The sequence below is a fragment of the Apis dorsata genome, unplaced genomic scaffold (assembly GCF_000469605.1).
Source record: "Apis dorsata unplaced genomic scaffold, Apis dorsata 1.3 scaffold_97, whole genome shotgun sequence".
Taxonomy (NCBI): Eukaryota; Metazoa; Arthropoda; class Insecta; order Hymenoptera; family Apidae; genus Apis; species Apis dorsata.
In genome coordinates, this window is record NW_006263395.1 from 580450 (window position 1) to 592416 (window position 11967).

At 19.2% G+C, this 11967-nt stretch overlaps 3 protein-coding genes across 6 annotated transcripts in view; 2 read left to right on the forward strand and 1 right to left on the reverse strand.

Annotated features, from left to right (window-relative positions):
- Positions 1 to 4831, forward strand: part of LOC102673717 (integrin alpha-PS1) — a 7516-nt gene extending 2685 nt beyond the window's left edge. For all 4 annotated transcript variants that reach the window (XM_031508687.1, XM_031508688.1, XM_006611987.2 and 1 more), the window contains 15 exons: positions 193 to 296; positions 370 to 497; positions 572 to 780; positions 908 to 1112; positions 1197 to 1340; positions 1447 to 1588; positions 1743 to 2011; positions 2095 to 2317; positions 2413 to 2644; positions 2778 to 3174; positions 3304 to 3533; positions 3619 to 3851; positions 3940 to 4034; positions 4186 to 4315; positions 4462 to 4831. In XM_031508687.1, coding sequence (XP_031364547.1) covers positions 193 to 296; positions 370 to 497; positions 572 to 780; positions 908 to 1112; positions 1197 to 1340; positions 1447 to 1588; positions 1743 to 2011; positions 2095 to 2317; positions 2413 to 2644; positions 2778 to 3174; positions 3304 to 3533; positions 3619 to 3851; positions 3940 to 4034; positions 4186 to 4315; positions 4462 to 4701 — 2981 coding nt within the window. In that variant the 3' untranslated portion in view covers positions 4702 to 4831. The remainder of the gene's footprint in view (positions 1 to 192; positions 297 to 369; positions 498 to 571; positions 781 to 907; positions 1113 to 1196; positions 1341 to 1446; positions 1589 to 1742; positions 2012 to 2094; positions 2318 to 2412; positions 2645 to 2777; positions 3175 to 3303; positions 3534 to 3618; positions 3852 to 3939; positions 4035 to 4185; positions 4316 to 4461) is intronic.
- A 1821-nt stretch (positions 4832 to 6652) lies between these two features.
- LOC102674067 (post-GPI attachment to proteins factor 3) lies at positions 6653 to 8991 on the reverse strand. Its single transcript, XM_006611990.2, has 7 exons — positions 8741 to 8991; positions 8418 to 8560; positions 7565 to 7717; positions 7337 to 7461; positions 7093 to 7226; positions 6817 to 7021; positions 6653 to 6731 (listed from the first exon to the last, which is right to left on the reverse strand). Exons 1-7 carry the CDS (start codon positions 8874 to 8876, stop codon positions 6653 to 6655), a joined length of 975 nt encoding a protein of 324 aa, XP_006612053.2. The 5' UTR covers positions 8877 to 8991.
- Positions 8992 to 9754: 763 nt separating this feature from the next.
- Positions 9755 to 11446, forward strand: LOC102673936 (ADP-ribosylation factor-related protein 1). Its single transcript, XM_006611989.2, has 5 exons — positions 9755 to 10104; positions 10202 to 10372; positions 10441 to 10522; positions 10602 to 10773; positions 11222 to 11446. Exons 1-5 carry the CDS (start codon positions 10012 to 10014, stop codon positions 11319 to 11321), a joined length of 618 nt encoding a protein of 205 aa, XP_006612052.1. The 5' UTR covers positions 9755 to 10011; the 3' UTR covers positions 11322 to 11446.
- The last annotated feature ends 521 nt before the right edge of the window (positions 11447 to 11967 follow it).

Consider the following 11967-nt stretch of genomic DNA (forward strand, 5'->3'; position numbering starts at 1 on the left):
ATATAATAAATAATTAAAAAATTATTAGTTAATTTAAAGACATAAATATAATAAATAAATTTATATTTAATATTTTTGATCAAAAAATATTTATGTTATATGGTAAATACATTTGATTAAATAATACATAATCATGTGATCTTTTACCATTATTATTATAAATTGTTTAATAAAATATTTTCTAATTTTTAGATGTTGAATCTGATGACTTAATACCACCAGGTAATGACGAAATTAAAAATAACCAGTGGTTGGGAGTAACAGTACGTAGTCAAGGCATTGGTGGCAAAGTAATGGTACGAATTTTATCATATTTTATCTAATAATATTATATTATATAAAATTTTATTCAATATAATAAATTTCTAGGTTTGTGCTCATAGACATATTGTAAGAACAGCAGATTCTCAATGGGGTCAAGGACAATGTTATATATTGACACAAGATCTAAAATATCAAGATTTAAAAAAACCTTGTTCTGGAAAACCTACAAATAAGTAATTCATTTAATATAAATATTTCTATTATTATATAGTAAAATTAATAAAAATTTATTTTGATGATATTACAGAGCACATGAACAGTTTGGATATTGTCAAGCAGGAACTAGTGGTGTACTTACTTCAGAGGATCGTGTTGTTATTGGCACTCCTGGTCCACACACTTGGAGAGGAACTTTATATCTTTTTACAATTTCAGATGATTTTTTAAATAGAGATAATACAGTTTATAATGCTCCAATGCAAGATTCTTCTCCTGTTAATAAATATAGTTATTTAGGTAAATATTTTTTATATGAAAATATACATATAAATGTAAATATAAAATTACAATAATGATAATTTGATAATAAAATATTTAATAATTTCGTTAAAATACATAAAAGAATATATTAATTAATTCACAGGAATGTCTGTTACTGTGGGTAATTTCTTTGGTACTGGATTAGCTTATGCTGCTGGAGCTCCACGTTCAAACGGTACAGGTCAAGTTATTTTACTTACACGACGCGATAATAAGCCAGATATGGATGTTGCTTTTATATTGGATGGTGAACAATTTGCTTCAAGTTTTGGATACGAAATTACTTCTGCAGATGTTAATGGAGACAAGTATAATAATTTTATAATTTTGAAAAATATAATAAATATATTTATTTTAAATTATTAATTATCTTTTCATTTCTTTACATTTAGAATTAGCGATCTTATTATAGCTGCCCCATTTTATTTTAATAAAGCAGAGGGAGGTGCAGTATATGTCTATACTACATTACAAAAAACTTATAAAGAATATGAAAAGAGTAAATCTATTAAACTTGTTGGACGTGAAGAATCAAGGTTGTCTTTTTTTAAATTTATATATTTTTTTTAAATTTTATAAATAAATTATAATTATTTTCCATTTATAAATTAAAATTTGTAAATATGCAATAATAAATTATAGATTTGGATTTGCTTTAACAAATTTGGGGGATTTAAATAAGGATGGATATGAAGATATTGCTATTGGAGCACCATATGAAAAAAAAGGAACAGTTTATATATATCTTGGTTCAAAAAATGGAATAATCACAGTACCATCACAGGTATTGTTACGTTATATAAAATATATAAAAAATTATATAATATATATAATATAAAAAATATGATATATGATATAAAATAAAAAAATAACTTTATTATGTTTATATAATATTTTTTATGTTGTTATAATTTAACAATTTTTAAATTTAAATTTAGATTATTCATGCAGAAGATATGCCAGAACCATTACAAACATTTGGTTATTCATTAAGTGGTGGGATTGATATGGATCAAAATGGATATTCTGATTTATTAGTAGGAGCCTATGAAAATGATGCTGTAGCACTTCTTCGTTCGAAAAAAATAATTGATATTACTACTTATATTCGTTATTTAAAAAAAGATGGTACATTTCAAGAAAAAATAGAACCCATAGATCCTAATAAATTTGGATGTTTAGCAGATCCTCATTCAAACCATACATGGTAAATATAATTTAATAAATTTTTAATACAAATAAAATTTTCATCAATATTATATTTATAAAATTCTAATTATATTTTTGTAGTTTTTCATTTGAAGCTTGTTGCAAAACAGAATCTTTAGTAAAAGAAGAAGATATGCAAAATTTAAAATTAAATTATTATATTGAAGCAGAAACTTATACTGGAATTAAGAAATTTTCTAGAGTTTGGTTTGGAGCTGGATATTCTCGTCTACATTATGTAAATCGTACTGTCAATTTAGATAGAAAGTTTGAACATTGTCAAAAAGAAATTATTTACTTAAAGGTAATATTTTATAACAAATATTTTATAAATAATTAAACAATAAATCAAATAATTAATAATAATTAAATCAAAAAATTATTTTATTTTTTTTTAAGGAAAATACACGTGATATTCAATCACCTATTAAATTTCGTTTAAATTATTCATTAATTCAAGAAGAACCAGTTATGCCATCTGAAGGAGAACCTTTACCTGATATAAAAAATTATCCTATATTAAATCAACAGGAAGCTGCTCGTGTATTTGAAGCAACCTTTCAAAAAGATTGTGGTAATAATGATATTTGCGAAAGTGATTTACAAGTAAAAGCTCGATTAAATTTATCAGGTATGATTTTAGTAAAAATCATAAATAATTAAAATAATTAAAAATATAAAGTTATGAATATTTAAATTTATTTTTATTATTTTTATTATATTAATTTTATTTTTATTTTAAATTTAAATATATTTTTAATTAGCTTCTTCTGTAAAACCAAATTTCTATGAACTTCTTTTGGGAGAAAAAGAAGAAGTTGTAGTGGATGTAAATATATCCAACATTGGGGAATCTGCATATGAAGCTCAATTATTCATTCTTCATTCACAAAGTTTAAATTATATTGCTAGTAAAAGTAATGATTCTATAATTTGTAATTTATATAATACAAGTACAGTAAGTTGCTCTATCGGAAATCCTTTTAAAAAAGACAAACTAGTAAATATACAAGTAAGATTTGATCCTAAAGAATTAGAAGATAATAAATCACAATTAGAATTTGTAATATTTGCGAATTCCACTTCAAAAGAAATAAAAGAAAAAGAACCTATAAGATTACAAGCAACAATATTGAAACAAGCAGAATTATCAATTAAAGGGTATATATAAATATTTTTTTAAATTCATAAAATAAATAAATAAAAAAATTCTATAAAACAAAATATTATAAAATTAATAATTTAATAATTTATTAACTGTAAAAATTATTAAAATTATTAAAATTATAGAAGTGCAAAAATTCAGTGGGCTGTATATGGTGGACCAATTATAGGTGAATCTGCTATTAAACATTTAAATGAAGTAGGACCTAAAGTATCACATGTGTATGAAGTATTTAATGAAGGTCCATGGAGAGTAAGTAGTTTAGAAGTTCGCATTTCATGGCCTTATGAAGTTGCAAATGATAAAGCACATGGTAAATGGCTTTTATATTTAGAAGAAATACCAATTGTTCAAGGTAAAATTTTATTTATATCAATATTATTTATATAACATTTTTATTTTAGTTTACATTATAGGTATATATTATATTTATTTTATAGCTTCAGGTGATGGTGAATGTATATTACCACCAGGACAGATAGTTAATCCTTTAAAATTACAAGACAGTATTAGTTATGATGATATAGATGTATTTCAATCTGCAATATCTACTTCACTTACATTACCACATAATCATACAATTCGTATGAGAAATAAGCGAGATACGGAAAAAGTTGTTAATACACGAACTATTATTGATAAGGATGGTCACAGACATCAAGTAGTTTCCATGGTAATTATTTTATATATTTTTTAAAATTTAAAATAAATTATTATGAACATGTATCAAAATTAAAATTAATAATTTTTTATAAATATAGAATTGTAAAGCAGGAACGGCAAAATGTTTTGATATTACATGCTTTATATACAATTTGCAAAGAAAACAAGAAGCAATTATAACTGTTAAAGCAAGGTAACATTTGATAGAAATATTATATTTTATTATATATAAGTTATTATATATATTATTATATATAAATATTTATATATTTATTAAATATATAAATTTATATTTTATTATTATATTGTTTTATTAATTTTATTAATATTTTTATTTATAATAGACTATGGAATTCTACTCTTGTAGAAGATTATCCAAAAGTAGATAAAGTAAAAATTGGTTCTAATGCAAGAATAATTATTCCTCCAAATGTCATAATACAACAAGAAAATTTAAAAGATGATTATGCAATTGTAAGTATTATTTTAATATATTATTATTGTATACTGTATTGTTGTATACTATATTGTTTTATTTTTATTATATTCATTAGTATTTTTAACTTATGATATATATATATATATGTGCTTTTTATTTTAATTTATATTTTAATACATAGGCTGAGACAATTGTATATCCAGATATTCTTGATCACCAAGATGTCGAACCAGTACCAATATGGATAATTATAGTAGCTGTTGTAGCAGGTTTATTATTATTTATTTTACTTACTTTAGTTCTTCGAAAACTTGGATTCTTTAAAAGACGACGACCTGATCCGACTTTATCAGGAAATCTTGAAAAACATAAAGATGATAATCCAGAAAGTGAAGCATTATTTAAACGCCAAATATTATAACAAAAATATTACATTTTTTTATGAATTATTATTTACTTACGTTTAAAGTACTTATAACAACGAAAATCTATAAAAAATTTATTCTTCAAAAATGAAGAAAATACGATATAAAGTTTGAATATTTGATAACTTATAATGTGATATATTGACTTATTTATATTTGCATTTCTTTTTATTACAAATTTTATTGATTTTATATATACTTATCTATTTAATAATTATATTAATATATTAGTTATAATTTCCAATATAACTACTATAAATATATAATAATGATATATAATAATGAGCTACTGATTTTTTTATTATATAATAATTTTGCGAATTATAAACTCTACATTCTCAAATATCTTTATAAATTATATTTATCTATATATTATATATTATCTATATATTCTTATAAAAAATTACAAAAATTATTCAAACTATTAAAATCTTTAAAAAATTAAAAGATATAAAAATTATTTTTTATGACAATAATATTATTGCATTTATACATTCATACAAGCGCACAATTTGAATCATATAAAAATACGAAAAATTTAATATTTAATTATACGGAATATTTAATATTATACAACTGAATTTTTAATTTCATACAATTTTTGAATCCATATAATAGAACATTTATTACAAAATAATATTTTATAAAAGTTCAGATTCATATTTTATAAAAAAATGCATTTATTTAATATTAAGTATTTCTCTAAGATATACATAAGTTTTTTATATATTTAAGTGTTTTAAATTAAGACTTACAATTTAAAATGTATTTCATATTAAAAAAAAGTTATATAGTTCCTTTTTTATTAAAAAGTTGGAAATCATAGAAAGATTTCATAATTAATGCAAACTTGCCATCAATTATTTAACATAGAACAAATGTAAGTCATAAAATATAAATTTATTTAATTATAAAATTTAAAGCAAATAAAAAAATAAAAAATTGTAAGTAGTTTTAAATTGTTTTTTCACTATGATTTAAAATTTAAATATATATAAGTATTATAGTTTTTTTAGTTACTTATTGTTTTATATTTCATTTTAAATTGATATGAATTAAATTGATATCATTTATATTATATTAAAATTACAAATAAAATGCTTAATAACTTTTTTAATAAACAAATTTTTATATTTTTCTCTTATAATAGTGAAAATTTTTTTTTATAATATTATAAAAAATATTTAATTATTAAATTTTTTTTTTTTATCATTACACATTATTTATACATATAATTTATATTATATGTATATTATATGTTATTATATATAACAAAATATTATCTTGTTATACATTACATACAACATATTAAGATATATATTATTAATTCTAATATATATTAGAAATATTTAAAAATTATTGACTAAGTGTATTGCACATTTTCATGTTATAGCGCATTCTTTAAAATATTTATATATTTTTATGCATTAATAAATTCAATGAACTACATTATATTAAAATGATTATGAAATAAAATAAAGAAATATACTTAAATTTAATTGTTAATCCAAAAAATACTATTAGAAATTTATTATATTTAACCAATATTTCAGACTTTATTATAATTTTTATATCATTATAATAAAGTAATGATTATAATAATGATTCATTATTTATATCTTTATATTAAATTTTTTATTACATAATAATTTTTGCAATAAAATAATTAGATATAATTCATAAATTAATATATTAATATAAAAAAAATATATTTTTGTTTTAAATATCATTTAATATAAAATACTTACAATCATCTTTATAAACCAAATTTTTTACAACAAAGAATATGATTCTAAAAACATATAAATTAAATATTTATTACAAATCAATAAAAAAACATTTTTAAAATAATATTTAATATTTTGTAAAATAATAATAATTATTATTATTTTTAATTATATTTCACATTATATTTCATCATTTCATTAAAAATATAATTATTAAATATTAATGTATGTGATAATCAATATTTAATGTCAATTTACTATAGTATATATTCAAATAAGAACAATCTGCCATCATGAATCTATAAATTTTATACAAAATTAATTTTCTAAAAATGATACATATAAATGATATTAATTAAATGATATTTATTAAATTATACTTACTTATACAATAATATTGTAAGTGGGACTGTACTTGCATGCCATAAAGAGTGAGCATCAAAAATCCAAAAAATGGGTGCAAAATCTGCTATTTCTAATATAGTAACAAAAACTGTTAATATATTGAACCAACCAATCAAATATATATAAGATAATTTTTTTTGATTACGATGCCACCATGTCATTGTTATAACAAATGTTAAAAATCCTGTAATATATTTAATAATTTAATTAAAAAAGTTTATTAATAAAATAAAAAATAAATATTTTATTAATTACCTATAACTATATTAAATTTCATGTTATAGTCATAATTAATATAACCAGACCATAAATGAGATAAATGTGAATATAAAGTACTAAGATATCCACATGTAATCACAGCAAAAAACTTATTATTTTTATAAGTTATCCTAAAATGTTCACAATAATAAATATTTCTTAAATTGTTTTATTAATATATTTATATAATGATTAATATATTTATTATAATGATATAAAAATTATATTCTAATTAGCATACCTTAATAACATACAATATAGTAATGTAAGAACCATAATAAAAGCAGAAGAATAATCCATTACTTCTGTAAATGGAATATCTCTTGCATGAAAAATAAATGACCAAAACCAACCATGCATGCATACCTATAATTAAATTTTTTATATTTATATAAAAGACAATATTTATAAAATATTAGAAATTTATTTAATAAAATCATATTTTTATATATAATAATTATATATTTACCAAACTGAAATAAGTCCATATATAAAACATAGGATAAGTTGATCCATATTTTTTTTTAAATTTCCAATACATAGTAATATGAGCATAAAAATTTAATATAGAAAATATAACAGAAGCAGGTTCTTGACAACCAAAAAAACGAATAAATGGCCACTAAAATAAAAAATTTGAATCATTATTTGTAATAATTAGCAATCATAAGTAATTATTATTGTCTTTTCTTTCAAAACATTTTAATCAAACAAAATTAACAATTTTTTCAGAAATTGGAATATAATTATAATATAATTGACTATTATAATAATTCTAATTATTCTAATTTATTCTAATTAATTAACAAAAGTCTTGCATTAATAGAAATAATCATCTATACATTAATTTGAATATTGTACATTAATTCAAAATAAATGATTTCTTTCATTGAAATAAATATTTTTCCTTGTATTAAAAAAATTGTTTTCAAAATACAATAGTATATAAAAGCTAAAATGATCATTTAAACATAAACAGAGTAATAGAATAAAAAACTTATTAGACTTCAAACATATTATGCCAAAATTATCATATTATGTTAAAATTATTTACAAATATTTATTTTGAATCATTTTTCATTGTTTTTTTTATTATATTATAAAATAAAAGTATAATTTTTTATTAAAAATAATAATAATAAAAAGAAGAAATAATTTTTAAGAAAAATTTTAAAGAAAGAAAGAATTTTTGTTTTACATTATTATATCTTATGAAAAATTAAAAAAAGAAATGTTTATTTTTTTTGTTTTTTTATTATTATTTTTATTATTATTTAATCTTTTATCAAATTAGCAATAGATATTCAATATATTTCATATACCTTTCCATGAAATTGAGGAACTTTTAAACCATGAGATATAAAATAATCAACTGTCTTCCAAGTGCATTTATAACTACAATCTTCTGTACAAGACCAAAATAATAATCTTAATGATAAAGAAGGTAATTCTTTAAATTTTTTATCTGCAAAATAGTAAGTTAATAATTAATAAATATTATATAATTACATATAATAAACTATAAGTTGTTAAAAGTATTTTTTTTATTATTTTAATTATAGAATTAAAAAAATATAAGTTTATATAATAATTTTATTAGAACAAACATTTTTTAATTTATTATCTAGATATATTATATACATACCTCTATCACAATTACTATCAAGACATTTTTCAAAACATAAATTGTAAAATTGAGACTTATCACCTATGGAACCTTCTATATTTGTTATTATAAGCATTTGAAATGCTAAAATTAAAAGCCATTTTAATTCTAACATATTTTATATTTATCTCCACTATTTCTAGTGTAATTTATATATTTTCTTTAATATATATTTTTAAGAAACCTTAATGACGAAGCAGAAATCCAATATTTATCCAATATATCCAATCTTAAACGAATTAATATCAATTATAATAATAAGTAACAAAATATATGTATATTTCACTTTTAATTATAATTTAATTATAAGATATTAATTTTATTAATTAAAAATAAAATATAAAATAAATACATAAAAAATTTATGTTTAATTTTTTTTATTAGTTTATATTAAATTGAAGCAAGAAAAAGTGATATAAAATCATTTTATGTTAACGAATAAGAATTATAAGTATTCATTTTAAAATTTGTATATATATACAGATATCCTAAAAATATGAAAACACTGATTACTAAAGTTTCTTGAAATAATTTCAAGCAACATTTTTTTTTGTAAAAATTTTCATTACATTTTATTAATAAGTTATTAAAAAAATATTATAATGTCAATCACGAAGCACATAAATTACTCAACTTTCGATAATAGCGTTGAGTATGTCCTTGATTAAGCACGAACAAATTCAAGCAACATGAATTAAAAAAATTTGATGGAAATAACAATTAATTAGAATAAATAATTTATTCATTGTTCTTGAATTTTTTCTATAAAAAAATATTTGTTATGTTTAACAGATTTTCTTTAACACATATTGCTTGAATTTGTTTATATTCAATCAGCAGCATATATATTTATAGCATTATATTTTAATGCTATTGTCGTGACTTGATTGGTTTACTTGATTACTTTACTGCTCTGTGATTGGCTAGTATTTTCTAATTACTCATTAAAGAAGTCATAATGAAAGTTTTTGTAAAAGAAAATATTATTTGAAATTACTTCAAGAATTTCCACTTAATCAATATCCCATACTTTTACGACATTCTCTCTCTCTTTATATATATATGTATATGTGTATATATACGTATTATTTTAGTTAATATTCTATTTATTTTTTTTTTCATTATATGTTCTTATGACTTTTTTAGATACTATAAAATATAAAATAGAATAAATGATATGTCATCAATGAATATATTTTTTCAAATATGATAGATTTATGTATAAACAATTTTGAATTAAACACGTTGAAATGTATACACTTTTACATGGACTATACAAGTATCTTGTACAAAAAGATGAATATTTTATATTAATATTAGGACTTGATAATGCAGGAAAAACAGTAAGATATTAAAAAAGCTATTAAAATAATTGTGGTTAAGTATAATATATATAATAATAAAATATATCATGTATTCTAAATGGTTTTTATGACATAGACTTATTTAGAAGCAGCGAAAACCAAATTTACAAAGAATTATAAAGGAATGAATCCTAGCAAAATTACAACAACTGTTGGTTTAAACATTGGAAAAATTGACATAGCTGGTGTTCGTTTCAATTTTTGGGATCTTGGTGGACAAGAAGAACTAAGATCACTCTGGGATAAAGTAAGAAATAAATATTTAATATATTATTAAACTTGTTTTTTTATTAAACAATTATTTTATATTTATAGTACTATGCAGAATCACATGCTGTGATTTATATAGTTGATTCATCAGATCGTGAAAAAATACCTGAATCTAAAGAAACTTTTGGTAAAATATAAAAGAAATATATGTATTATATATTATATATATTATAGTTTATTAAACAAATATTTATATTCAATTATAGATAGAGTTATATCATCAGAACATTTAATAGGTGTGCCACTTTTAGTCCTAGCAAATAAACAGGATGTGCCTGATTGTATGGGTGTTAGAGAAGTAAAACCAATTTTTAATCAAAATGCACACTTAATAGGACGAAGAGATTGCATGGTAATGCCTGTTTCTGCTTTGAATGGGTATGTCAGTTTTAAATTTTATTTTATTTCAAACTTAAATAAATTATATTATAAATATATTCATATATTTATATAATTTTTTAAGTTACATATAATTATCTTAAATATTTAGTGTAAAAAACATAAATTAATGAATAAATAAAATATAAATTATAAAGATTTTATATATGAAATTATTTATGATTTTAATGTAATGATTTTAATGTAAATATTGAAAAAGAATAATTATTTTAAATTAAATTTAACAAATTTTATTTAAAATAAATAAAATAATACTTCATAACATGATATCATGCCAATTTTTTATTTAATAATAATAATAATTAATAATTATATATTTTTATTAATAATTATTTATTACAAATAGTTATTATATTGGTAAAATAAACATGTTGTGAAGTTTAAAAATTATTTAAGACAATTATATTATATAAATATAATATCAAAGGGATGGCATAGATGAAGGAATTCACTGGCTTGTGGATTGTGTGAAGAGAAACAACGATGTTCGTCCCCCTCGTAATCAGAATGACAATTGTCTATCTTAATTATACATTTATATTTTGTTTTATAATATAGATTAATCAATGAACAGTATTTTAATGTAAAAATTGTATACACTTATTAAAAAGTACATTTTTACCAATAAACTTTGTTTTCTGTATTAATTGAATTACTTATTCTTATTTGTTATGATAATAAAATATTAATATTTTTGTTTGTTTTTTAAACATTAATTTTTCTTATTTTTTGTTATTATATTATATTATTTATTTTATTATATTTATTTATTTTTGTCTTATTTATTATTTATTATAATAGTTAATATTAGTAATATTAGTAATTTTTATATTTAATTAATTAAGCAATATTAAATATTTTACTCTTAATTTAATATAATTAATGATTTTTCCAATTGTTCTGTTATTGTAAGTGATTTGTATTACTGATATCAAAGTAGCTAAGATAAGAGATAATACTAGCACCTTACCTCCTCTTCTGTTATGTTAGTGATAAATAGTCTACAAAACTGATAGTTCTGTTATATGTTGTAAAATAATTATATTATAATTTTTCTGTTAAATTTTTAATGCATCATGTGGCCATATTATGAATCTGAAGATTGGAGTGTTTTACCACCAGAATTGAATAGACGGTATTAATTGCATTATTTTTATTTTTAATAAAAATTAT

Excerpts from the sequence above, each read along its gene's own strand:
- LOC102674067 (XM_006611990.2), bottom strand. The coding sequence starts at position 8,876 with ATGTTAGAATTAAAATGGCTTTTAATTTTAGCATTTCAAATGCTTATA. Across the intron at positions 7,718-8,417 it reads TTCCTCAATTTCATGGAAAG|TGGCCATTTATTCGTTTTTT; the intron begins GTATATGAAATA and ends TTTTTATTTTAG. Across the intron at positions 7,462-7,564 it reads TATGGACTTATTTCAGTTTG|GTATGCATGCATGGTTGGTT; the intron begins GTAAATATATAA and ends ATTTAATTATAG.
- LOC102673936 (XM_006611989.2), top strand. The coding sequence starts at position 10,012 with ATGTATACACTTTTACATGGACTATACAAGTATCTTGTACAAAAAGAT. Across the intron at positions 10,105-10,201 it reads TTGATAATGCAGGAAAAACA|ACTTATTTAGAAGCAGCGAA; the intron begins GTAAGATATTAA and ends TTTATGACATAG. Across the intron at positions 10,774-11,221 it reads CCTGTTTCTGCTTTGAATGG|GGATGGCATAGATGAAGGAA; the intron begins GTATGTCAGTTT and ends ATAATATCAAAG.